At 38.5% G+C, this 27,124-nt stretch overlaps 1 protein-coding gene across 15 annotated transcripts in view; it reads left to right on the top strand.

The window, feature by feature from the left end:
* TRPM3 (transient receptor potential cation channel subfamily M member 3) overlaps positions 1-27,124 on the top strand; it is a 416,327-nt gene that overhangs the window by 331,083 nt on the left and 58,120 nt on the right. For 13 of the 15 annotated variants that reach the window (XM_038125139.1, XM_038125130.1, XM_038125138.1 and 10 more), the window contains exons 9-12: positions 13,307-13,379; positions 20,396-20,496; positions 22,474-22,608; positions 25,240-25,290. In XM_038125139.1, coding sequence (XP_037981067.1) covers positions 13,307-13,379; positions 20,396-20,496; positions 22,474-22,608; positions 25,240-25,290 — 360 coding nt within the window. The remainder of the gene's footprint in view (positions 1-13,306; positions 13,380-20,395; positions 20,497-22,473; positions 22,609-25,239; positions 25,291-27,124) is intronic. The other 2 variants (XM_038125133.1, XM_038125136.1) reach the window with 1 other exon arrangement.

Genomic DNA, 27,124 nt, shown 5'->3' on the forward strand with positions numbered 1-27,124 from the left:
CTGCATGAGTCTGTCTGTGGAGCTTCTTTGGGCAGCCACTGGGAAAGGCCGTTTTGTCAAGCCAGAGAGGTCTGTGTCCTTGAAAACAACCAGACCTGTGGCAGTGAGAGATATTTGCCATAAAACTAATGATTCCAAAATAGTCCTCTGAGAGTAAATACACCTAATCTTTTATTCATTGAGTAGAAAATGGAAATTGTTGTGAATCAGGATAGGTCCAATCTAAACACCTTAGTAATAAAAAATGGCACATTAACTCCAGCAGTTAAGCGTATGCCACCTGCTGGTTAAGTTTGTTTTCTTATTACTGCGGCGGCCATTTTCCACTTAATTTGTTTCCTTGGATAGTTGAAGTTTCAGTGACTACATTAAGCAAACTGATAGCGTCATCGCCTGCTACTGCATTGCAAGAAGAAATTGCAGAATGAAGAGAGTCAGTGGGCACAGGTTTGTGTGCATGCATTCATACATGGAACACATTTCCACAAAGAGGCAAGAGATATAATTTGATTCATTTCCCGCCAAAGAAAAAAGATCAAGTCCCATCTCTAGCTCACAGCAGCAAGTAATAGATATTTTCTTCTTGCCTCTACAGTTCTCTGTTGTTCCTGTACCACAGTGTACGGTTGCTGTGGCAGTCATGATGGCTGCTCGGAGACATTGCAAACCTCACTTCAGCTTTGTGCTGCTGATGGTATGGCCAGGAGGTAGTTCCAGATGACTTAATGTGCAACTTGCAGTTTTGGTGCTGTCAGATTTGTTACAGATAAAACCCAAATTAATCCAAATCAATAATTTGCGAGAGCCAAATTAAAGATTAACAAAAAGAAATAGAATTTTTTTTTGCCTATTGGATCATAAATTTTGCCAGCCATGAATCAAAGGAGCAGGGCTGAGCCCGGGACTCAACTCTGGGTGAACACAGCTCTGACCCCCTGATGCATCAGATCTGGTGAGTTCACAAAATCTGTCCTAGTGTGTCCAGGTTTTATACTATTTTTCTTGCCCAAAGCCAGTTTTCTTTTGTTCTTTTCTTCATCGGCGAATATTAATACAGTCCCCCCTTGTTAGAAGAATACTATCTGTCAAGCAGACAGAACAAAGTCTAGAGAGCTACTTGAATATTCATACAGTTCCCTTGTCCTCCATCAGGTGGTCGTAGACTCCTGTCTCCTACTTGGACAAAGCTACCTTGGAATACACAACACACTTCCTGGAACACATACATGTAAAATAAGGGTTACAGGAACCTTGTTTTCACATGCTAGTGCATTTATGGGGACCGGGTATCTGTGATCATTATGGGCCGGTGATGGCTTGGGTGCTCTGAGACTCGATTAGAATTTCTATAGGAGATGTTCCCCTTCACTTGCTAATTTGGGTTTCTATTCAGTGGACACCTGTGGAAGCTACATTCTAATGAAGTAACCGATTTCCCGATTGCTGTGTAAGATTTCTAAGAGTCCAGATGCTTTTTGTATCAAACCCCAAAGCATGATTTGAACATATGTGTGTGTGTGTGTATATATATATATATATATATATATATATATATATATATATATATATATATATGTATTTCCCAGGTACAATATTTATTTGAGCAGGAATTTTAATACATCTTTAACAGATTGAAACAAAGGAGATGTCATGCTGTAGTAACTGAGCACATTGTGCTGAGATCAAGACCTGCATCATGCAGGTGCTTGCTATTTATTATGCTTTTATGTCAAACAGAGGTGGATCCCCATTTTCACAAAATACACAGTGCATGAGAAGGTTGCCTTGTGTGGCTAGTATTCAAATGCCAATATTGCCACACTTACGTAGGGCTTTGCATCTTCTTAATTGTTACTTACACGAAGTACTAGGAAGCTGTTGAGTCAATGTTATGTCCTGGTCCACTTGGAAAAAGTTGTTTGATTTACTCTGGGCCGTGCGTGGAAAAAAAACCCACCAAAATTCTTGGGAGGTTCAATATCAAACTTTTACTTGCAAACTTTAGAACTTTAAAGTAGAATAAGATACTTGGCTAGTTTTAAAATGTAGCAGTTTTGGTTAGAAATTCAATGATATAAAGGCATAAAAATTAACACTTCAGAAAATGTATAAAAGAAAAGAAAGAAAAAGGGAGGATAAAATTAGAAAGGTGTATATTCACCACCTGTGGATGAAGAGGTGAGACCCAATTGTTGCAATTTCTGTATCTGTTGGTTGAAGCGATGATCTCAGTCTTGATCCATTGGGGCTGGGGGAAGCCCATGTAGCACAAAGTCCAGTGGGTTGATACTACCCTCAGGCTCAGTGGGAATGCCCAGGTACCTCTACTGGAGCAGGGAGTTTGACACAGATAATGTTAATACTGTGGATCATAGGACAAAAGTTACTGCTGCCTCTTAATTCAGCGTAGTTGAGTCAGTTATCAGAAAGGATGAGTACCTTCAGGCTGTGTGGGAAGCTGAGCCACTGGTGTAAGGACATTGGCATGATAAAAAGCTATCCCAGCTAGCAGGATTTGCCTCCTTTCAGCCTCTTCCCTTATCTTGTTCACCACCCAGCTGTGAGATGGGTGTGCACCCCCTTTCGGTTACATGGGGCATCATCAGCGAAGCATCCTCAGCTTTTGCAAATTGCCAGTTGTTTGAGTCACAACATTCCAGCATCCCACAGTGATTTAGCAGTTTCTTTTCCATATGGACTACAAATAACGGTTTACCTTGATGGCTTCAGATCTGTGTGACTGAAAAGGCTACTGTAGCAAACCTGTCCATGTTTCTGGAAGAATTTATACAGGGAAGAGTCTGACTTGATCATATTCTAGCTGCAAAAAACATTGCGCTTTTCAGCTGGATGTGCAAGCTCAGCGAATTCATATGCTAATTAAATACTGGCTGCAACGGTTTGTTAGCATACACTTTGATCTGAATTAAATATTAGCTAAATCAGATGGAACTTTTAAGAATTTACTGGCATATTGTCACTTGATTTCTTTGGCCCTTCCCAGAGGTTAGAAGTTCATTTAGGTCTGGTTTTTTTCAAGAATTTTTTCTTCAGAAATAGTAAAATCATTTCAGCTAATGTTTTTTAGTGGTGATGACATTTTTTTTCTCTTAGAGAGGAACCTGAAGAGGGCTTGGTGTCTTCTCAAACAGCTCTCACAGCATAGCTGCTGTGAACAGCATATAATTAGGCAACAGGCATTTGGAGCAGGAAAGCATTGTGTAACTGCTGGCCTGCTGGTTGTTAAAACAGCTCTCGTTTCTCCCATGGAAACACTCTGTGAGGTTTGCAGCATAAAGTGGAATACTGATTGTCCTCTGTGTCCAAATTGATGTGTCAATCCACTTCAGGAATGACTGTGAAATTCTGGTAATTTTGGAGAAGTTAAACCTCCTATCCAGCCCATACAAATCAATAGGATTAATCTAGTACTTAGGGTCTACCTCTGTAAGGGTTGAGATAATGAGTAGTGGTTTTTAATTCTGCGAACCCCATCTGAGTTCTTTTTTGGTAAAGAACCAAGACCATATTTTGTGTTTTGAGCTGCCAAAAAGCCAGATGAATTTAGCTGAAGTTAGTCATTGACTCCACAGAGAACAAAAATCTAATGCTAGGGGTAGTTTTTTTTCGTTTCAGTTATGCAGAGAACAGCTTTCACAAGAAAAAGTGCTATATTAAAAAAAAAGCCCCAAACAAAACAAAAAACCCAAAACGAACAAACAAACACAAACAAACAAAACCACAAAAAAACAAAAAAAACAAAGACAGCTGTTGTATTACACTGAACCCTGGAAAAGTGTTTGATCATACCGTCTGCTTTTCAGCTACTGTCAGATTAGGTAGGGCATCTGATAATAGAAACTACAAAAATGTCAGACCTACCACAGAAGCAGAAGTGTACAATTTAGTTATTGGGTCCATCCTGAACTTCTGCTGTGCCATCCTCACATCTGGAACATGTCTGCAAAGACCAATATTCCTTTTGTTGCTTTTATTCAGTAAGCAAACATTTTCTATTTTATCAGTGAAGTGATCTGATAGATACTAAAGCAACTTACTACAAATCTTTCTACTTCCTGTCTTCCTACATATTTTGTGGTTAAAATTGCAGATACAGAAATAAAATGTAGAATGTTTCTTTTCCCTCTAAAAATGTAAGCTTGTGAAAATGTCCATTACCCCATTTACACTATTAACAGGTATACTGGGAAATACACACTGAATTGTTATACAGATCTGTAAAGTTTCTGGATAAGGAAATTGAAGGCAAAGCAGTACTTGGTGGCACAGCAAAATTCCATCTTAGATAATATAAACCAGTTTTTGCAATCAGGGAATTGGAAGGGTTCAATGCAATTTATATACTCCATGATAATGTTCAGCAACCTTTATTTCTGTCAGGATCTGTTGTGTCTGAGAAATCATAATTTCTTTTATCTTTCTTAGAAAATAAAATTATCCTTTCTGTGGCTTCACGTAGGGCACAGAGACTTATTCATTAGTGCTATAATATCTCAGCCAGAGAACTAATGGCTTGTGGCTATTTTTGTTGCTTGATCTCTTTTGACAGTGTGTTGTCATGACACTGTCAACCTCAATACAGAACAGCCATATGTCTACATCATCCATAGCAAAGCAATCTGGGCATCCATGTCTCATCAGACTGTTTGAAAACTGTTGCAAAGGAAAACTAGAAATTGAAGTTTAACATGGAGAAAGTCCCCAGCATCAATACTGTTGCCATCCAATCAATTCACAAAACTTCCTTCTAAGGACAGCATTTTCAGTTCAGAAGACATATGTGTGCATGTAAGACTTGAAAGCAATATTTTTATGGCCATGACTTGCATGACAAAATTTTTCAGGATATACAGCAATGGGAATGACCAAACTGAATTCTTGTTTTCTTAGAGTAACAGAATATCCGTCTCAGTGATGAAGTTTCTCTGTAACTTGTGACTTTTATGTTTCAGAAGAATATTATGTCAGTGCCTTGCCAATAGCTCCAAGAACTCTCTGTGTAGTAGAAGAGTTGCAGGAATTACACTACACTTCCTCCATATTTCTGGTCTGAATCAGTGTAATGGAAGACCTTGAATTATACCAATGTGTGAATGAAGATGTCTGTCTCAGCAGTAAAAACAATTGCTCTGTTTTGGCCGATCTTAACAAGTTTCTGCTAAGTCTACATGAAATCACATTTCTGCTTAAGTTCACTGTCTGTGATGTGCACAGCCCAGAGTTTTAAAGGACAGTGTCTGGCTTGTATTAATCTGCTTATATGCTTTGTGACCTACGGTTTTTACTCATTTACTCATTACTCATATTTACTCATCAATCTACAACTTTAACCACAGGGACTGTTAATACAGGCAGTGAAATGTCCAAAGGTACTAGTATGAAACCTGTTGTGTAGGGGAAAAGAAACGGGTTTACTACCAAAACATTTTTGGTCATTTATTCCACTGGAAAATATGCATATTCTATTTCAAAATCTTGATAGTGCTGTAAGACTTCAACGGTATGTGCACATCTCTTCTTTTTTTTTTTAATGGGACAGAGATGTGACATTTACATAATCAGTTCTATCAGTCATTAAGGCTGTCTTAGAGGCTCATTCTGGAAGGAAAGGTACCAAGTACGGGAAAGCCAAACATTTACAGTAACTTATGTCAATTGATGGCTCAACTGCAGAATTGCTGCCTTTCTTATAAGCACTGATTGTTTTGCTTGTTCCCTGCTTTTTACTAGACATTGAGTCTATGAAAAAACAAGTTAAAACATGAACTGTTGCAGTGCTGGCACAATGAAGGAGAGGTAAAATTTTTGAAATTTTGCAATCAACATTCAAACTTCTCCCCTCATATTTACTCTTTCGGAATTCTCTTTCATACTTCTCAAAATAGCAAACTATTAAAGTTATGTTTTCCCTAAACACAATTCCCTCTAATCTATCTGTTCCTGAATTTTCTCTTACTTGGCCATCCCTCTTCTTCTACAGTATGACCCACTGACTCACCTGCTGACTTTGATCTTTGCTATGCCTCCACTTCAAACCCTTTTTCCCCTGTGTTAAATAGTATTATTCCTTCCAAGAAAAAGAGAAATACTTTCCCATCTTATCTGAACCATTTTAACAATTTGCATAACTGACCTCCTTTAATGTCTTGTTTTATCAAACTCTCATTTTTATTTTCAGGGTAATTTTCCGCTGAAATATTGAAATAGGCCTAGCTAAATTACAAATGTCAACATGTACTCTGGAAGCAATTGCCTATTTAGCCAAACCAAACGGTGTTCTAAAACAGGAGACTTTCAGGTTACACTCACAATTGCGTCTGTGTTATTTTTAGAAAAGGGAGAGGTTTTATTCTTACTTATATAACTGAGATGCATAAGAAAAGTTTATAAGTCAGAGGTGAAATTTATATTTCTGAGGTGAAATTTAAAGACACTGAAAGATTTTCTGGAGGTAATTTTTAAAAAATAACTTCAAATATATTTTAAATCACCATATAATTTCTGTCATTCATTTTACCAAACACTGCTTTAGACTATTTCAGAACAGTTTTTGGATTCATTAGCATCCTATGGTCTGGGAAATTTACAGTTGATGATTATTATCTGTTGCTCTTGCTTCTCATTCTAGGGGTAAAATCAACTTTGCCCATGTGTAGTACAAACTTGTACATACTGTCCAATGCATAGCAGCTCATATTGAGGAAAGTTAATAATTTATATTCCCTCCTAAACCTGAATATGGCAATCTGTGACACAGTTATGATGGCTTAGGGAGCATTCTTTAAAGCAAAACAAACTTTTGTGTCTTACTACTTGCTAATCTGGACACTGGTTTACCAGATACAGTCTGGAAAGTCTGTTTGATATTCACTGCTCTCAAGTAGAAAACTGTTACCTGACTTTGCCTTTAGGAGCTCAATGCAATATCAGCATGAAGGCAGAAAAAATAAAAGAGTGAATGAAACACATAAGACTAAACTGACCCTGCTGAGCCAGAAACTATGTACAAGAAAAGGAAAGAAAAAGTAATCTGTCAAACAAGGATGGAAGAGATTATAAACAGAGAGCAAAGCAGTTTTGAAATAAGTGCTTTTGGTAGAGTCCAAGGTCAGATAATACATTCCTTCTGCTTTCCCCCAGCACCTCTCCAGCCTCCTCCCACCTTGCTTTCTATCTTGCTGCTCTTCTTTACTCCATCTTCTTGGTTTTTACTTGCTTTCTACCTGCCCTGCCTGAAAATTAGGTTTCTGCCCTGCTGGACTGTAATTATTGCTGGCAACTATCACAGTGTGCTGTAATCCTGCTTGCAAAGGCTCAGTTTTGGCTCAGTGATTTCCTGCCACGTTTTCCTAGGCAGAATGGGGATGCAGTTAGTTTATTTTCCTGGAAATTCATCCTGTTCACATTGAGATAATTCAGTAAAATCTGCAATGAGTTAGAACCTTCCCAGCTTTTTGTTGCTGGGAAGTTGTTGTTTGTTTGTTTGTAGTTTGTTGGTTTGTGGTCTGTTGATTTATTGTTTGTAGGGGGAGACTTAGTGGAGGGGTGAGGCAGGGGAGCATGTGTCCCTTCTTTTAAGGGCAAATCTCTTGCATTTTACTTAGGCAGGTTTTGTGGTGGAAAATGAGAGGTAGTTTGTTATAGCAAATTTTGACTGTCAGGTTCCAAGCACCTCCACCTGGATGGAGTCCAGCTGTCTCAGCTTTGAAAGTACCTGCTACTGTGTTTTGTGAGGAGATCACTATGGGCACACCAAAAGAATTCAAGATATTTAGCAAGAATCCAGTTGTCTATCAATTGCTTTGCAGCTTTTTGGGAAAGCTCTACTGATGATTCATTTGCCTGTTTCAGGTATGTCTTTCTGAAGATCTATCTTTTCAGTGCACTGTAATAAAATTTTGTGTTTGTAAGGAATGGTAACCCCAGCTTCTACTGTATTTGCAAAGAAGAAAATAAAAATACTTCTTTTGAAAAAAATTTTCTGTTGGAAATCACAGTTGCTCACTGAGATGACTCAGAAAATTACCTGAAAAAGCTGTTTCAAGCCTATAAATAGTGTGAAAGCTGAGGAGAGAAAGGAGAAAATAGGAAAAAGACCATCTCCAAATTACCCAATGGGGTGGCAGAGGAACAGAAAAAAAAATGTTATTTTAAAATAAGTGAGTTTAACACCAACAATTGAAAATACCAGCTACACAGAGGTAATAATGTGGTCCCCAATCCCTATGGAATAATAATTAAAAAAAAAAAAAGAGTACTTGATTTTGGAGTTTCTTTTCTTCTTTGGTTGTAAATTGGTTTTTGGCGCAAAAGAAGTAGCGGGGTATGGAGGGGTAAGGTAAATGGTAAATGGAAACAGCAGGGTAGGGTAAATGGTAGTTCTACTCTCTAGCACACTTTCATTATGTCCTATGAAAAATAGGAAACATTTTCATAGATACAATGTGAAACAGAGCAGCACAGACAAAATTTCTTTCTAAACTATCTTTCTAAACTATCTAAACTATCTAAAATATCTTTCTAAACTAAAAGGGAACTTTTTCACAGCAATACAGAAGAATGTCTACTGGTAGTTTGACTAAAGCTGCAACTCTTGCTTGCTTATTTCCTTCTGGAATGTGAGCGAGTCCTTAACATATATTGCTTTTAAATACAAGCTTCTTGGGATTTGTTACTTTGTAATGAAATGTCCTGGATTCCATACGCACACCTTACTAGGTTGTTCTTCCTTCTGTATCTTTATCTTCTGAAGTTGTCCAGAGAGTAAAACTCAACAAAAGGCTTAATGGGTCTGCAGTAGGTAGGTGTTCTTAGGCATTTTCTCCTCACTGAAAGAAGAAAGGCTTTTATTTTTCTTAGCAATGAGCTATTAAATGGGTTTCTAAGTCTTTAATTTTCTGTTATTGTAGCATCTACCAAGATGGAAGACACTCATCCAGAAAGAGGTAGCTGGGAATAGAGCTTACTGACCGAGATATTTTCCTTTAGCACAGCATGTTTTTAGTGCAGTAGCATCTGTATCCCATTTTAACAGGGTCCAGCCAATGTCCCCAGTGTGTTCCTTATCAGTTCTCTGCAGAGATTCACCCACCAATGTACTTAAAAATTGCACTGGCAGGTTGTGACATACATTCATGACTTTTGGAGTTGACCATATTGGAAACATAAAATTCTTACCTGTTAACTCAGGGGAAAGAAAAAACCAGAATAAGAGGTCTCCAGCAAAACAGATAGGTTTGTTAAGACCTAAAGATGTTGACATTTCTAAGTGTAAATTCTGCATAAGTATTTTAGGACGTTTCTGCATTTCCTCTTGCCTCTGACTACAGAAATTAAAGGTTGCTATGTGTATTTTTAACCTTCCATGCTTGCAGAAAAATGTCTTTTATCAACCCGTCAATATCTGGTACCAGGTAAAAAATGTCTCAGTATCAAGCAACAACCGTGAGAGGCATCTGTGCTGAAGGAAAGGTGGATGCCACCCTGTGAGCTGCTGTGGAAGTGTAGCTCAAACAGCCCTGTGTCTGCAGGTATCTATAGTGTAAAGTGGTTGATATGTTCTCAGATTTTCTGCTGTGTTCTGCTTTTCAGCCCAGGCTCCAGCCAGAGTGTTTATTTGGGGTTGGTTCTGTGTTCTCACTGATAGCTTCACACAATAGGGTTACCCTCATTTACTCCTACTTACTGAGTATCTGCCTGGACAAACACTCAGTTGCCTTAAACAGAAGGAGTGCCTCTGCCACAGAGAGCAAGCAGCTGTGGAGAGTGACAGTAAATCTATACCATAAGAAGAGGCTGGATATATGTGTTTACTGCCTCTATGAATGCAGAAAATACAGAAGTCCACAGTGCCAGCTGAGTCTTTGAGGTCCTAAACTCAGAGCATTTTGAAATTAAGTTAGCATTTGGTTGAGAGCCAGCTGAACACGAGCCAGCATTTTGTCTCGGTGGCCCATAAGGCCAATGGCATCCTGCCTTATATCAGCAACAGTGTGGCCAGCAGGACCAGGGCAGTGACTATCCCGCTATGCTCAGCCTGAGGTGAGAGCCACTCCCTGAGGCTTCACCTTGAGTCCTGTGTTTGGTTTTGGGTCAGAAGTTGTGTTAGGGGAGGTTCAGGTTGAATATTAGAAGAAGGTTCTTCACTGAGAGCGTGTTTGGGCACTGGAACAGGGTCCCAGGGAAGCAGTCCCAGTACTAAACCTGACAGAGTTCAAGGAGCATTTGGACAATACCCTCAGGTACATAGTGTGACTCTTGGGGTATCCTGTGCAGGGCCAGGAGGTGTACTTGATGATCCTTGTGGATCCCTTCCAACTCAGGATATTCTGTTTCTGTGATAATGTGAGATGCTGAGTCATGTCCAGACAAGGGCAGCAGAGCTGGGGAAGGGTCTGGAGCACGAATCTAACCAGGATCAGTTGGGGGAGGTGAAGGTGTTTAGCCTGGCACAAAGGAGTCTTATCACTCTCTAAAACAAGCTTAAAGGTGGTTGTGGTGAGGCAGGGATCAGTTTCTTCTCTCAGGTGAGAGGTGGGAGATGCGGGGTTGGATTGGATATTAGGAAACAAGTCTTCACCGAAAGGCTTGTCAAGTATTGGACCAGGCTGTCCAAGGAAGTGGTTGAGTCACCATTACTGGAGGTACTTAAAAGATGAGTTGATGTGGCACATGGTTTAGCAGTGGACTTGGCAGTGCTGTGTTAATAATTTAACTGGATGATCTTAGACATCTTTTCCAAACTAAAAAGTCCTATCATTATGTGACTGTATGAAGTATCATATTTTTCCTTGGTTCTGTCTGAAATTCTAGTTCAATATCAGACATGACCCCAAAATTATAATTCTAGTGTGAGTCTGAGCAATCTTTCAATTTCCATCTTTTTTTTCCCAATTATAAGTCTTCTTTATTTTACTATTTGAATCATGCTAGGCCTCTTAAAAAATAATAAAGCAACAGTTGATGTGAAAGGACAGCCTTTTTATTCTAATGTAACTAATTTACACATTTCCATTTTATTTTTGATACAGCAACACTTCATTCTTCTGATGGGTTTATTTTTCTGATGCATGCAGAGAAGAGGGTTGAAAAAGAAATTGGAAGTTTAAGGTTATATGTGGTCCAGTGTTGGAAAAGTACTTTCTTGTGGTGATAAGCTGTTCAGTGCTTGCAATTTATATGATTACTTTTTATTGAGCTGGGAGTTCACTGATCATGTGTTTAGTTTGAGATGTTGTTTGTTCCTCCTCCAAACTCCATTGTCCATTATATTCAGTCCCCAATGTGCAGACCACCTCTCCTGATGCCTGAAGACAGAGAAGGACATTTTGTCATTTCGTGCTACCTCCAAGTTTGTCATCTGTGGCAAGGGAAGCACATCATGACCATGTAGAGCAGAGGGTCTAATCTTGTCAGCTCATGTACTGATTGTGTTTTGAGATGAGACATACATAGAAATGTGTCTTTCTATTCACATTACCTATGGGCAGAGTGCCTGCTTTGCAAGGAAAGCTTCGTTGCCAGTCATCATGGAAAGAGAAGAAAAAATGGAAAATTATAATGAAACGTTTCTTTACAAGAATGTGATCAGCCCTGGAACGGGCTCCTAGGGAGGTGGCTGATGTTCCATGCTTGTCGGTGTTTAAGAGGCATTTGGACAATGCCCTTAGTACCATGCTTTAACTTTTGGCCAGCCCTTATCAGGCAGTTGGACTAGATCATTGTTGAGGGTCCTTTCCAACTGAAATAATATATTCTGTTCCTATTCTATTCCTACTCCAATTCTATTCTATTCTATTCTATTCTATTCTATTCCATTCTGAATTTGTGGTGTGGGGATAGACACCAAGTAGTTTTCCAGAAACATCTGTCTACTCCGGAGAGAGAGAGAGAGAAAACACTTCATTAAAGTATCATTTATGCTTTGTATCGAGAGCACTTTGAAGGGTCAAATCTAGTCTAACTTGGAAATAGTGTACTTTTGCTGGGGAGGTTGCCTAACATGAGTAATGTCTTACATCATCAAACTCACTTAACTAATTGAGCTAAGCAGTTTCCTATTCCTTTATCCAGTTTGCTTTTTAGCCTCTAAGATGCTGTTCTACTGTCACTGATATCAAAGCCTCTGAAACTCCTGGAGCTCTAGGATCAAATGAAGGTAGAATAGGTGCTAAAGGAGGGCTGCACTGGATTTCCTGGGGTACACTGTACAGCACTTTTCAGCTGTTAGACTGAAGCTTATCTCTGAAGTTTTGCCTTGTCCTTCAGTCTGTGTATGTCTCCTTCTTCTGTGATGGTAGACAGTCCTTGGTGCCCTGATGTTTGCTCAATATCAGATGCTGCTGCAGTTCAGTGCTGTTTGAGTAGGAATCTAGGAACATGGAAACAAGAGATGTTGCTCAATATGAATGTAAAATATGCTCAGGTAATTCCTAATTAAAGGTGTCACTTATTCTAAAAAAAAAAGGAATTGAGGCAGTCCATACTGACAAAAGAAAAAACAGACAACAAGTGCTCAGATCAAAATGATGGCATAGTTTTCATGAGTAAAGGCACAAGTAAAAAGCTGCAATCTATGTTGCTTGATAAGAAGCAGAGATTCAAAAAAAGCTATTGCTATGGCAACAAAAGGAGCGAGGGGATTTACACTTCTTTATGTTTCAGCGCAGTCTTAACCAAGAGTGACTCTGGCTAGAAAGAACAGCTGCACATTCATTCTTATAATTTATGAATTGTGTATCTCACCTCACTGCCTCAGAGCCTATAACTTCGAGTGATAGGTCATTGACCATACATGGCTGCAGATGTTCCTGGTCCTGTTAGAAGCATAATTCTTGGATTATTTGTCAAAGTCTCTCCTATATAGAATTTCAAGTTGGAATAGGTTTCTAATATCACTTGAAAATATTTATTCTATTCCATATGCCATCAATTAGATCCACACTCATAGTACTCCTAAATCTTTCTCGTAATCTGTTGGGAACATTAAGTCTAATGTCACTCTAATACAGGAACATTCTTTCATCTCTAGTTTCACCCTAGTGTAAGTATCACTGAACACCTTTGTCCTATATGAAGATTAATACAATTTCTATCTTACCAAATTTTATGTTGCAAAATATACTGTATGTTAATCCTATTTAATAAGCTTATAATAAAGCAAATAAAGTAAGATTATCTCATAGACATCAGGACATTTTAAGATTCAGGTCACGCTGCCCTCATTTAAATTGTTTTTTTTTAATTATCCTTCTTTCAACAATGGTATTGTCTATTAATATTGCAGATCACAGTTTTTCGAATGGGATCAGAAGGACACCAGGATATTGATTTAGCTATCCTGACAGCACTACTAAAAGGTAACAGAGTTGAGTGAGTCTATATCAATCCATTTTGTGTCTCTGATGTCCTGAAACCCACATTTATTGACATATCTATCAAGATGATAAATCTATACTGTGAAACTGAAGTTTGCTCTTGCTCTAACTGCTTCATACAAATCCAGCTCTTTCTTTAATGTTTTAACAGCTGTTGTTTTCCTTTCTGATTTTTGTTCTCCACAATCACTGATGTGTCACAAGTAATATCAGTGGTGACCCCCCACCAGTTACTTGAGAAGCTCAGTATTCATGAGAAGACAGCCAAAGAACTCCTCAGATTTAGATTACCTTGGTAGCTAGAACATCCATTTAGATAAAGCTGGCTCTATCGTCAAAGTAAGATGTTATCTGTAGTCATCCCTAGGAAAGTTTGGAAGTAGTGTGAGGTTCCTTTTTAGCCTCCACTTGTAGAGTTAAGAACATAGCTATTGGGATGGTTGGGCTTTTAATCTTAAACTTGGCTGGTTGTTATATTTTTCTAAGCCATTACATGTTAGACTTCTGCTCTTAAAATGTTGACTTGAAATAAATTTGCTGTTGCTACCGTTCGTGATAGACCCTGGTCTATATTAATTAATAAATTAATTCAAAACAAGAATCAAGAATTTCATCCATTGCCAAATTTCTCCTTTTTGTCCCTTGGAAATAATATAATTGAAGGTTTCATTTTTATGTTAAATGTAACTGAATCCTTCATTATCTGCAGTGTGAAGGTATTTTGTTCACATTTGTTCTTAAGACAATCCCTGAAAATAGTGCTCTTGTTTTCTATTAATAAGGCAAAGAATGTCTTAGAGTTGTGATTCCACTTTTTCTAAATGTGTTTTCAAGATCTGTATCCCAACATAGATCCCTGGAGTCTTCTGAGAACTGACTTTTGGAAGCTGAAGAAAATAAGTCACATGACTGTGCGGAATTGTCTTCTATTTGAAATGTTCTTCTGCAGTATATACATGAGCAACTGTTTTAGTGGTTGTAGTCTCAGTATATGAGCAGTCCTTCCTGGTCTGGAATATCCATTTTGCAAGTACTTAATTGATGCTGTTGACCCCTTAGTAAAATAAATTTTCTTTTCCTCTTGATGTTAAGAGTGCAAGTCAGTACAAGTCATCATAAGAAACTTTTATTAGCTCAGGAGGTGCCTGGATCTGTTTAAGTACTTTCCACATCTCCTTTCATGCTTGTCTGAGAACCTTGATTTGAAAATCTGCTGGTGGCAGCAACATTTGTTTCTTGCTCAAGAAAGAGCCAGAGGAACTAGGACTTACACCTCATCTTCCCTGCTCCTCGGGACTTTCTGATTATGAAGGTATTCAATGAAGATCAGATTCATCAGGTGCCTCTGGTTCATGTAAGCCTCCTGATCACAAGGTGTTTAATCAATATGTGCAAAGATGAGACCTGTTGTCTCAGCCAAGTCAGGTCCTTATTCACACCATGTCTTTGTACAAGTGTTCTGGCCCACCTGGAAAGAAATACTGATTTTCTGAAAATGTACCTCACTAGCCTGATGGGTACTTGGATTTTTCATCAAAGTCTAGGGTAGCAATGCTGAACCACTTGTCTATTGCTTTCTAATTTGTAATTTATTTATAATAAGTAAAATAAATAGCAACTATTTTTTCATGCTGTTGGAATTTTCACGGCATTGAAATTTTCATGGCATTGGAGTTTCCACGGCATTGAAAACTTACTTCCTACAGTTTATTGTCTCTAAAATTAAGGAAAATAATAATTGTAATAAGTAAATTAAGAGATTTGAAGACTGAGTCTGAGTTATCTTGACATTCATAAATTTAAATTTAAGAATTCATCTCTTCCTACTCTCAAGTACTGTGTAAAAAAAGGAGCAGAGCAATGTATGAAACTGGTGAGTGATTACCAGTAACTTTTTTTCAGTCTTCTTGATGAGGAATTTTCAGCTTTTGGTAATGCAAGAGGAGCATGTCAGCTAATGACCCATCCCACCCTTGTGTGAGTGATTTGGCCATGGAGGAGTGGGAAAAGGATTTGGAAACACAAAGTATCACTTCCTATTTGCTGTGCATGATTTGTTATGAACTCATCTCTTTTTAAACCCACATCCGGCACACTGACAATTCAGGAGCTCTCCTGGACAGCATATTCCACAAGTCCCAAACCCAGCACCACATATTACTTTTTGTTTGTTTTCACAAGTCTCTTGTTTAATCTTGTCAGCAAGATCTATCTTTCTTGGAAGTGATCTTCAATAAACTACAGAGTGGCATCCAAACTGGTTATCAATTTTCATTGCATGGATGTCACAACAGCATATGGTTTGCAAATTTATTTTTTTTTAATGTTGAGAGACACAAATGTGGGAAGTAAGTTTCCAAAGGCATGAGTTTATAGCAGGCAAGTTTATCAATACAGTTTAACTGTTTGTGCTCTCTTAACTTGAGCAGTTGGAGCTCACACTATAATGGATTTTGTCCTTTTGCAGCTGCTAGCAAAGCAGAAGGCATATGACAGGGAAGTTAAAGACAGCATATGGAGATGGTCTAAAAAAATACTTGTTTTGAAGTGGCTTCAACGATCCTAGTTCACGAAGCTGTTGCAATGTCTGGAGCAGATTTGTGCCAGCCATGTTTCAGATGGTGCTCCAGAAGCCTCCCCAGTGCAACTGTCAGCACTGGGAAAGAGGCGCTGTGTAGTATGTGCATATAGTGATATTACTGCTGTGTACCTGCTGGGATAAACCACGTTAGGCTGAAGCAGAGCTAAAGTTCTGCATACTTTCCAGCCTGTGAGTCATGAGTCATGCTCACTGAATAGCCATTGTGTAGTATCAGGTGGTCAAGGATAGTCTGGATAGTCTGCCATCCATGAAATCACAGACACGAAAAGGTTTCAGAGTTAGGTCAGCAACCTGACCTAACTCTGGTGGTTATTGCACTTGTAGCTGGTTTTGTTATCTGCTTTTATATTGTCGATTAGTTTCCTAATTGCCAGGATGATTCTGTAGCAAATGCTGTGGAAACGCAGCCTTTGCACGAAAGAGCTGCTGAAACAGGAGACAGCATTGGACCTGCAGAGACACAGAGCAAAAAGTTAATTCCCTAGTTAAATAATCTAGTTATTTCTTTAGATGTTGATTCAAAGTGGACACTGACATGCTTAGGTGCACTGTGGAAATGGATATCTTTCAACCATTTCTGTCTAGGTGGATGTTTCATATAATTTCATCTTTCCAGATATCTGAGCACCAAGATGATAGGCTATTCCCAGAGAATCCTTTAGGAGTTTATGTTGGTCTCAGTAAGCTTTAGCCAGTACATAAAAGCCTATAGTAATTAGTATATAAAAGCTCTTCAGTAATCCTGCAAGTGCACAACACTCATTGTCTGATGTGTACCCTGGCTCCCCAAGGAGACAGCACTGAGTTTATAGTCCCAGGCTGTATCATCAAGGAGTATTACATTTTCAGTCCAAAACATTGAGTAGAAAATGTGACTTTTTACCAAAAGAGTCTATGCAACCACTGCTGGATGGCAGCCTAAGAACATAAAATTAACATCTGCAGGAACTAACAGCTGTCCCAGCAATCTATATCCAGTGATATCTATACCAAGATAAAATACTGCAAAAACAATGTATTGCATCCTAACTGCAACTTTTCTTCTAGGAGCAGATGAAAGGAGAGGTCACACTGCAGATGTTGTCATAGTCTCAAAATATTCTTTTGAGGAACATATCTTGCAATCTGCCAGACACCAGAATACTGAGTAAATATTACAGAGACATTAGTCATATTACATAAAACATTATTTAATTCAATAAGGATTATATGGTAATTAAAATAATACAATGCAATAGGTTATTAACTCTACCTTATTTACTTCCCAAATATCATTTGGCTTTGATTTGGTCATGTTACAGTAACACTCATGAGTGACAGGCCTTGACAGAGAGATGACATTTTGGATTCTTCCTTCTGACTCAAGTCTATGTTCTATGGCACTGAATGCAGTCAAGAAAAGGATTGAAAGGAGACTGTATCTTAAGAAGGCCATCTGATATTTTTTCTCAGGAGTTTTTCTTATATGAGTGGAATCATTCATACTTCTTAATCGTGGGTAGAATTCCACCTAAAATAGCCTGAATACTTCCTTTTTTGTGTGAGACAAGGGCCTTCAGTTCTATCCTCTATCTTCAGAATAAAATCAATTAAAGGGCATCCACAGCCCATATGCTGCTCTGTACAAACATTTATAGCTTTGATTTTCCTTCTCCTCTTAAGTAACATCAGTGTTATCCATCTTCATCTGAAAACCCCTCATGGAAGACAGGAAAGAGGAGAAGGAAGCAAGGGCTTTCCAGCAAGAAACTGTGCTGTGGAAGCACCCATCCAACCAAATGCACAAGATCCCCAGGATGCATATCCATAATCTACACCCTAGCTGATAGACTGCTTCAGACGTGAAGTACAGCATCCCCTTGGGAAGCCACACATTTCCTTCGACTGCCAGATACCTGCAGTGCTCAGTGAGACAATGAAATCAAACATCCTGGCAGCAAGCACAGAGAAGAGCAACAACTCTGGGACTGCACATGCACCAACAGGAAAACTTGGCCACTGCTGGCAGCCTTGAGCACAATGAAGGGAGACAGGAAGGACACAGGCTGGACCATGGCTTGCTTTCCCCTCTGCTCAGTATTTGGAGCAATGAGCATGCTCAAAGAAAAGTGAATGGATGAGCAGGCACCACCTCATGCCCCATGCCAGCTGTTCCTTCCTGTGATCAAATGCCCCAGAAGACCCTTTATTCATCTGCCACCTGAATCTTTTCTAAAGCATGAAAAGGGCCAGGACTCCTTGGGTCAGTTGACACAAACTGGAGAACACTCCCTGCTAGGGCTCAGAGGTTATTTACCTGGAGCCTCAGTGATTTAGCTTGACTTCTGCCTCCAAGTGGGGGCAGTGTAAACAGCCCACTTCCCTCCCCAAGTCCGTCTGATCCACTCTTGATCCAAAACTATTTCTGACTACATGTCACTTCCGGCTACACATATCATAGGCTGTAGTTGGAAAATCAGGATCTGGAGCTCCCTCATCACACATACGAAATATTTTCAGGCTGTGGGATCACCATTACTGCCCCCAGGTTTTAGAGATCACCCATCTGCTTCTTCCATGGCTCACCAAAAACCTTGACTAAGCACCTGCTGAAGATCTTACTTCTCCTGCAGGCACATGATTGGGAAGAAGGAAATCTGATGAGACCATCTCTTGTTTGCTTCAGAAGTGGGGAGAACATTATTTGCTCTCTGTGTTTAACTTACACTATCATACTCACTGCAGGTTTTTGGGTTTTTTTCTGTTTTTATAAATAAATCTTGGGATGTTGAAATGTAGAGACATTGTTGCCTTTCCCAAAGGTAAATATTTTCTGTTCTTGAATGCTGCATATTGCTCGTGTAAGAAACTCCAAAAGTTTCAGCTGTTGTTGGCATCCCTGCTAAGGTCTCTTGTGAGAGCTTTTGTCTGTGTTGCAGTACATAGAAATAAGAAGCTGTGTGCTATGCAAAGGGGCATTCCTGCTACTTCTTAGCCACAAAAGTCACAGAAGTATTTTCACTTTTCTTTTTTTTTTTCCTTGTTCATTTGTTTCAACTCTATTCTGTTCCTGCATTGTCTACCTTTTCATCAGAGCTCATTTCTGTATGAATGTGATTTGGATGATTCACAATTCACCATCTCCCAAACAATTGCTGTTGGTATTGACACATATTTGGCAATATCAGCAGTAAACTGACTTCAAAGTTGAGAGTTATGAAATTAAACAATAGGCTAACCTCCATAAAGTTTTTTATTAAGGTCTTCACAGAGAATTTCAGCAGCCAGCTTTGTGTTTTCGTTGCCTCCAATTTCAGAGTCCACTTTCAACTGGAACAGTGTGTAGGTTTGAATAGTACTGAAATGGGGACACAAATGCTTTGAAGTAATGAAAACCTTTTATTTATCCTCACTCCATGATATCAGTATAAGAATTAATAAAGACAAAGTAACAGTAGAGGTATGAGGCCTTAAAAAAAATAAGCCCTTATACAATCACCTAACCACTGCAAGCAGATATGTAGTTAAAAGTCAAAGGGCCCTTTATTTATTTGGTTTATCAGTTCACTCAGGCCAGTTCTCCCTTTGATATTGAAGCACAAATGCTTTTTTAATATTACAAATCAGCTGAGAACCATGAAATACTAAAAAATCACAGCATGACAGGAATGTCCCACAGTGTCCATTAAAACTGCAGGGAAAATCATACCCTCCCTTCCAAGAACAAGCAGTTCCAAATCCATCATCTGCATAGTTTCACATTTAATTTGGATATATTATACCTTGACACAAGCTTTATAGAATGCTTTATTACCTGGGTATTTCATATGTGAAGGGAAATTTGTCCCACCAAGATGCCTCAGTACAAATAGGGGAGAAACTCCTATGCTTCTTATGAAGCTGGAATGTGTAAGATGCCAAAAAAATGCAGAACTACAGAAATCAGTCGTGCCTGTATGAGTTGAATCTGCTCGTAATTGCTAGAGGCACATGTGTTTGTGTGTGTGTGTGTGTGTGTGTGTGTGTGCGTATGTGCATGCTCATGTGATACATGTGGGGATGTGTGTATTCCTGCAGCTCCATCTGTATCCTGGCTTGTTCTCTTGCTTCCCATCCAGTAGTAGGGAAACCAAAAATCACCTCATCTGATATCACCTGTATCTGCTGTATTTTGAAGGGAATATTTAATGTTTGTAAGACAATCTAGAGATTATCTTAGATTGTTGTACAGAACTAGAGATGCAGGTTTGAGAATGGATTTTTTTTTTGGTTTTGTTTTAATATGAGATCAGTTGCAGAAATGACATGGACATCTGTGAGACTTTTCACAAAGAGGAGTTACCAGGGCATACTGAGCCTAATGTCTTGTTTCTTTTTTCTCCTGCTCTCCTCCCTGCACCCCTGTCTGTATACACAGGAGCTAATGCATCTGCTCCTGACCAGCTGAGCCTAGCACTAGCCTGGAACAGAGTAGACATCGCCCGCAGCCAGATCTTTATTTATGGGCAGCAGTGGCCGGTACAGTATATATATATATATGTATATATATGCATATATACGCAGCATCTTCTATTGGAAACACTTTGAACCCTACAGAGTATTAAATGCATTCTGTTTGGAATGGTGGTTTTAGTGTGGTTTAAAATACACTGGGTCCTGCCATACACACGGCTCCAGTCATGGTAGCTGAAGGCGGGCACAGTTGCAGAGAGGTTAATGGGCTCTATTGTCCAAGGAAATGGTGACATCTAGCGATGCTTTAGCAGAAGGACACCATACCTCTGAAAAAACGGGAAGTACCCGATTTCTGCTACCAAGCATGATTCTGCAAGCTGAGGAAAACAAGTATACGGCCATTTTTTAGTGCTAGACTATAAATTCAAGGAAAGTCAAAACTCCTTTTTTCTCTTCAAGCAGCATGGTTTGGTATGCAAATACTGAATTTGAGGTGATGATTTGACATAAAAAATACACCATACAAATGTTGGAGGTCAGGTAGACTGCAGGAGCTGATCAGCAATGTCACCACGAATGGGCTGTGGCTCCAGACCTCAGGTGGTGTTAATTCTGTTACCAGAATTAACTGCTCTGCATCAATCTGCCTGTTCTATATCAGCACCGTCCTGTGCTCCAGTTGCTCCCAGGCTAATACCAATCTCAGGCATGGATTCTCTTCAGGAGTGGGAGGACTGTAAATAGAGGAGTTATTGAATGTTGTGTCAGGCAGAGGAGGAGGAGTTAACTCCTAGATTGTGCTACAGCTTTTACAGGGGCAGAAGTCACACAGGGGAAAAAAAAAAAAAAAACAACAAAAAAAACCAAAAAAAACCAAAAAAAAAAACAAACAAACAAACAAAAAAAACCCCACCCAAACAAACCAAAAAAGGAAGATCTGCATCTCTACCTGTATCTCCCTAAAGTCCAACTTATTCACTCAGGAGTTTCAACTGGACTGTATTAGTCACTACTGTGACACTTGTTTCATCACTGTCATTAAAATTTCACATACTATCATTACATGAGCATTTACAATTCCCCATGGAAAAATTATAACAATGGGAAAAGTTTCTGTTTAAGTATCCTTACTTTAAATGTAGCTTTCTACAGCTTGCTACCCCTAATAGCTGGGACAAAAATCCTTGCCTTTTTAGTCATGGAGTGAACAGGACTATTTATTTTGTCTTTGATATTGGGCATAAGTATGTGTCAAAACAGAGGAGGGATATTAATGGCATTGAACTGTCTTCATTGTTATCTCTTCATCACCACATCATAGGAAAATTTGCATAAATTCTGCATCCTGCAATCATTTTGGAAGCTAAAAGCTAAAAGCTGCAAGCATGAGATAATTTCTCATCCTTCTAATTCTGCCTGACCTCCAAGAGTTAAGGAGAGGTTTTGTGTAAGAAGACCTCTTGCATTTGGGCCTTCAAAGGAATGCAAGTTATGAAGCTATTTCTGTTTCCTGGGTGTTCAAATTTCCCTGAGGTTCCACACCACAAACAGAAGAAAAATATAGAAAAGACAGAATTAAAGTGATTTTATGTGCACATTACAAATATATCTAATTAAATGGATTATATATCTAATATCTAATATCTAATACCTAATATCTAATATCTAATATAATATCTAATATCTAATATCTAATATATCTAATTAAACAATTAAAATGTTTGACAGGAAAAGAAATAATTATAATAATGACATAGTGAAAAAGGTAGAGGTGTGTTCTCCAGTTTACTGGATTCCAGTTACTTTGTCCTAATCTATTTTTCCTAGAGCATTTTAACTAGCACTCCTATATTCCTTTTTGAAATGCAGCCCTGAATTAGAAAAATTGTTACAGATTAAAATGGTGATTATCTCATTTCAAGCTTAGAAGAGAAACCCTCAGAATTTTGTCAGTCCCTCTGCTTGTGCTAGGGGGACTGAACCAGCTGGATGTAGCCTGCCACACCCAGGAGCAGCTTCAATTAATCACTTGCTTTGCAGGTGGGCTCCCTTGAGCAAGCAATGCTGGATGCACTGGTGTTGGACAGAGTGGATTTTGTGAAATTACTCATAGAAAATGGAGTAAGCATGCATCGTTTTCTCACCATCTCCCGGCTAGAGGAACTGTACAATACGGTAGGGCCAGCCTAAGGCAAATTTTCTGTCTCTGTATGCACTGTTCTAGCTCCCACTTGTATTGCAATAGCATGATAATGATGATGCACCAGGCAATCAACACCTGCTGCAGAAATTTTTCATTAGTCCATATTGTCTCTCTTGACTGTCTCTCATATAATGTAACATGCTGTGCCTTGTCCACATAGTCTGCTGTATGGATTTTGTAAAGACACAAAATAAACCTCACACAGTGCCAGATAATTTCTTGTCATTGTAATTCCAAAATGACAATCCTAAGATTTAGGCAGGTGGCACTGGCTGGAAGACAATAACTGACTGACTTAGTGGTGTTATGTGACTCCTGACAGTATGGTTTCAGAAAAATCTTCCAACTCTTAATCAGTCTCTGTTACAATGGAGGGCTTCCCCATGCCCCCGCTGAGTTCCAAAAATTAGACCTTTGACTTTTAAAAAACTGTTTGCAAGTTTTTAATCCTTACAATTAAAGTGAATATAAAACTGCACAAATTAAATCTGCTTCTGAATTCTCAAATGCAAAATACATTCCAGCATTCACAGTATTATTACCTACTTAGGTAGTAGTTCAGAAAGTTCAAACTTCTAATGTGTAGTGAAAAAAAAAATCCTCAGGCCTGTCTAGTTCATAGAATTCCCAGGTTTGTGTGTTGCAGAAGGGCTGTGATATGGGCATATCTGTTTTCAAAAAGGTTTTTTTCTGCTAGTAGTTTTTAAAGCCTTTGCTGACATAAGCTGCTGCACTGGACTGTTGTGTGGAGGTGTATCACACTGATGGTAACCAGAAGTCAGTGTTGCAAAATATCAAATATGAAATGGATTCATTAAATTTGAGCAAAATATGGAGGGACAGGTATGTGTGTTTGTGTGTATATCTATATATATCTATATAGAGAGATATAGATATATATATATGTATGTATGCATATATGTATGTATAGGGTACATATGTGCTAACCTAGAGACAAACTCCCATCTAATCTTTGATCAGCTTGCATTTTGCCTATTGACTGGCATCTATGTATTAAGAACAGGATGCCTATCAGCTTCCTTGTAACAGGGATAAGCATGGTTGTTCTTGTACAAATGCCAGGGAATAAGTTTGACAGAAGTCTCCAGTTCTACAGCTAAAAGAAGGGCTTTTTGAAAAAAATTATTGCTATAGAAGTCAGCGTAAACTTTTTCATGCACAAATTCTGAAAGACCCAGGCTCTGAAATGCCTGAACTACCAATTATGCTACATGACCAAATGCATCCATAGTAACCTTAGCACCAAAAAAAAAAATTACATGGCCAGTTAAAAATTACCATATTTCAGCATAGACTTAGGAATTACCTGTGAAGCTGTAAACCAGTGAATCTTACCTCTGCTATGGCAAATTTGTAAAAATAGAATAAAATATAGAACTACAGGCAAGGGAATCAATTTTATGTGAACAAAGAGTTTACCAAGCTTCTGTAAGAAAAAGTTAAGCCTTAGGAATCTATTACTGTTTTTGCAATCAGCATGCAGAAGAATAAGGATGTTGCACTTGTTTTTAAAAAAAACAAACTTTGACAGTATTTAAAAATTTCAAAGGTTATTAAAGAAATGTAGCTGCCATGGTTTAGAAGATCAGGGACAATTTTGGTTTAAACCTACTTGAATGTTAAAAAACAGGGTGAAGAAATACATGGTCCATTTTTACCACAAAAGGACATTATGACCAGGGTCATGGAAAACCCTGGAAGACCACAGCTGTTCAGTTTGATTTGAAAATGGTACCTACAGGAGAGACAATAATATTTGCAGGTGTTTTAGAAAATCTGAAGCAGCATATGAAGAATCACAGGTAAGTCTCATCATGCTCAGAGATGGGATTACATAAAATTAAGTGTTGGGAAGTGCAGAGCAACACATCTATGGAAACATCGACTCTACACATGTGTAGTGGTCTCATCCATATCAGCTACAACCAAGAAGACCTCTCATAAAAGTCTCTTAAAATATCAGCAACAGTCAAAAACAAAGCAGAAAATAAAGTAAGAGATAATAATAGTAGTAATAGTAATAGTAGTAGTAGTAGTATAATCAAAATTGCAGGACTTCTCTGCAGAATATTTTTGCAATGACAGCTGGAGTCAAAAGAAGATTGGAAAAAATCACAGACTGTACATTCTGCATTCACATGCATGTGCATTCATAGACAGTGGCTTTCAGATAAGACAGCCTCAATGCAATGCCAGGCTCAGAGTGTCTCTGGGCCACCAGCAGTGGAATTAGAAGTCCTGAGTGCAGGAAGGCTAAGACTAAAGCAGTTGGTTTTGCTTTCGCTCTTTCCCAGAGGCTTTGCTGTGCTCCTGGTTTTTCTAAGCCAGGAGCCCAATGCAATACACAGAACTTCCGTTTTCAACCACTGTGGCAATTCATAGGGTTTTCTTAAGGAAGAGTTTTCTACAAAAGAGGAAAACAATAATGCTCCTGTAATTGTTTGGGGTTTTTTTAAATTAATAACACTGTACAATTGAAGTGCTCTCAGCAGCCTGATTTCTAAACTACCAAGGTGAGAAAGTTATCTCAACATTTATATTTTGTGCAAATTATTTTGTTCTTCTTCATTTGTCCTTTGCAGAGACACGGACCATCCAACACTCTGCATCATCTAGTCAGAGATGTGAAAAAGGTAAGAGTCCAATAGACGGTAGGTTGAAAATAATGTTATTGGTTTTTTGTAGCTAGATACAGTCTCTGTTTTGCATGAGCTTTCAGTCAGAGCCTTCTCCTTCCTGCCAATACAGAATGTCCTGTTTGTGTGCTCCAAATATCAACTTTTTGCATACAAAGCACAATTAGTAAGTTATTTGGCTTGCTTTCTCTGTGGTTTTAGACGCTTGAGTAATAATGTGTCTGCTGCCATAATTGTAGGCTCTTACATACTGTGTGGATTTATGCTGTTACTTGTATTTTTCCATACCTGCAACTGTTGTCAAAGCTACTTTCTGTGTTGCTAGTTTACTTTCAAGCCTGTAAAATAGCTTTTACCCTTGTGCTGGATCCTGGCTTTTTGAAACAGTTCCTCATTCTGTATTGTGTGATACATTATAGCCATCTTCCTCAGCAGAAATATAAAAATGAGTAGTGCAAGTTCCCCCTGACCCTTTTCATTATAAATTGAATTACAAAAATCTATTAGAAGAGCTGACAGAAATACTGAAAGGTATAGTGGCAGGAAGGAGATACAAAATACCTTTACCAATGTGCTCAGGATTAAAAGAATTACAGAGTCTGCAAGGAATAAAAATCCCTTATCCTTTAAATATATGGATCAAGTAAGGAGATTGAGTCTGCAAATGACCTCATCAGCTTGAGTATTTTCCCAGAGCATGTGCGGATTACAACCTTGCATATTATGTAAGTCAGACCTCAAGGATAGCATACTCGAGAAAGGATATCTCTGTACGTGGAACTAGATGGAAAATTTTAAGAGAGGATTTTTTTTTTCTAAGAGCACAGGTTTTAGTGTTTTTTTCTGACAGTGACAGAATTGTAGCCTCTTACGGGAGGAGAGTAGTATTGTGTCATACAGCACCTTTTTATTAAGTAATTTTGCAGAATAATCAGTAGCATGTTAGGAAGGTTCTGGTGGTGTTCTTTGGTTGGTGTGTTAAATGGCATCATCATTGTCCAATTATGTATAGTGTATTAGATGACAATTGAAATGCCTACAAAAAGAAATTAAGCACAAATTCCCTTGGATTGAGCAGAGTGAAGTTAGAATCTATTTAGAATGGTTACTGCTCTTGAAGCTGAAGTTTCCAGGATATTTTATTACTCAATATGTAGTTATTTATGTGCCTTTAAGAATTTGAAAGAAGCATAATCTGTGTTCTACTTTTTTTTCCAAATGCCTTCTCTCCCCCAGAATCACCTTTCCAAATTCTTCTTCAAAGGCATAGCAAACTGTATGTTGAGTAACTAAATAATATGTTTCTTTTTTCTAAGCCCCTAACTAAATATGTATTTTTAAAGAAACTCTTGAAAGAAAAGGCATCAAAGTAGTCAAAGATGATCTGTACTCATGGATGTATATGGATAGACACTAAATAAAGTTATAAAAAAAACCTATATTTGATGATATTATTTGTTCCATAGGGATTTCTAACTACTAGGTGATGGTTATCTTTCCATAAATTTATCTTTCTTTCCTCTGTCAATATATAAAATCTTCAGTAATTCCAACTACATTGAATCAGTCTTATGAGCGTAGGTGAGGGCTTTGAAAACAGCCAGCCTGGTGCGGCTCTTAAGCACCTTCCTGAAGAAAACGGGACCTCTGGGGCTGTATTTATCATTTTGTCCAGGATGAGGAACAGCCAGGCTTCATAAGGAGAAGTGACAGCTCACTATAGCCCTGAAAACTGAGCAGATCCCTTACCAATCAACCAAGCCATAAATCAGTCCACAGATCTGACAACAGTTTAAACAAAAACACCTCTTTGGAAAAAACTTCTTAATGG

The sequence above is a fragment of the Motacilla alba genome, chromosome Z, assembly GCF_015832195.1.
Source record: "Motacilla alba alba isolate MOTALB_02 chromosome Z, Motacilla_alba_V1.0_pri, whole genome shotgun sequence".
In the NCBI taxonomy this organism is placed as follows: domain Eukaryota; kingdom Metazoa; phylum Chordata; class Aves; order Passeriformes; family Motacillidae; genus Motacilla; species Motacilla alba.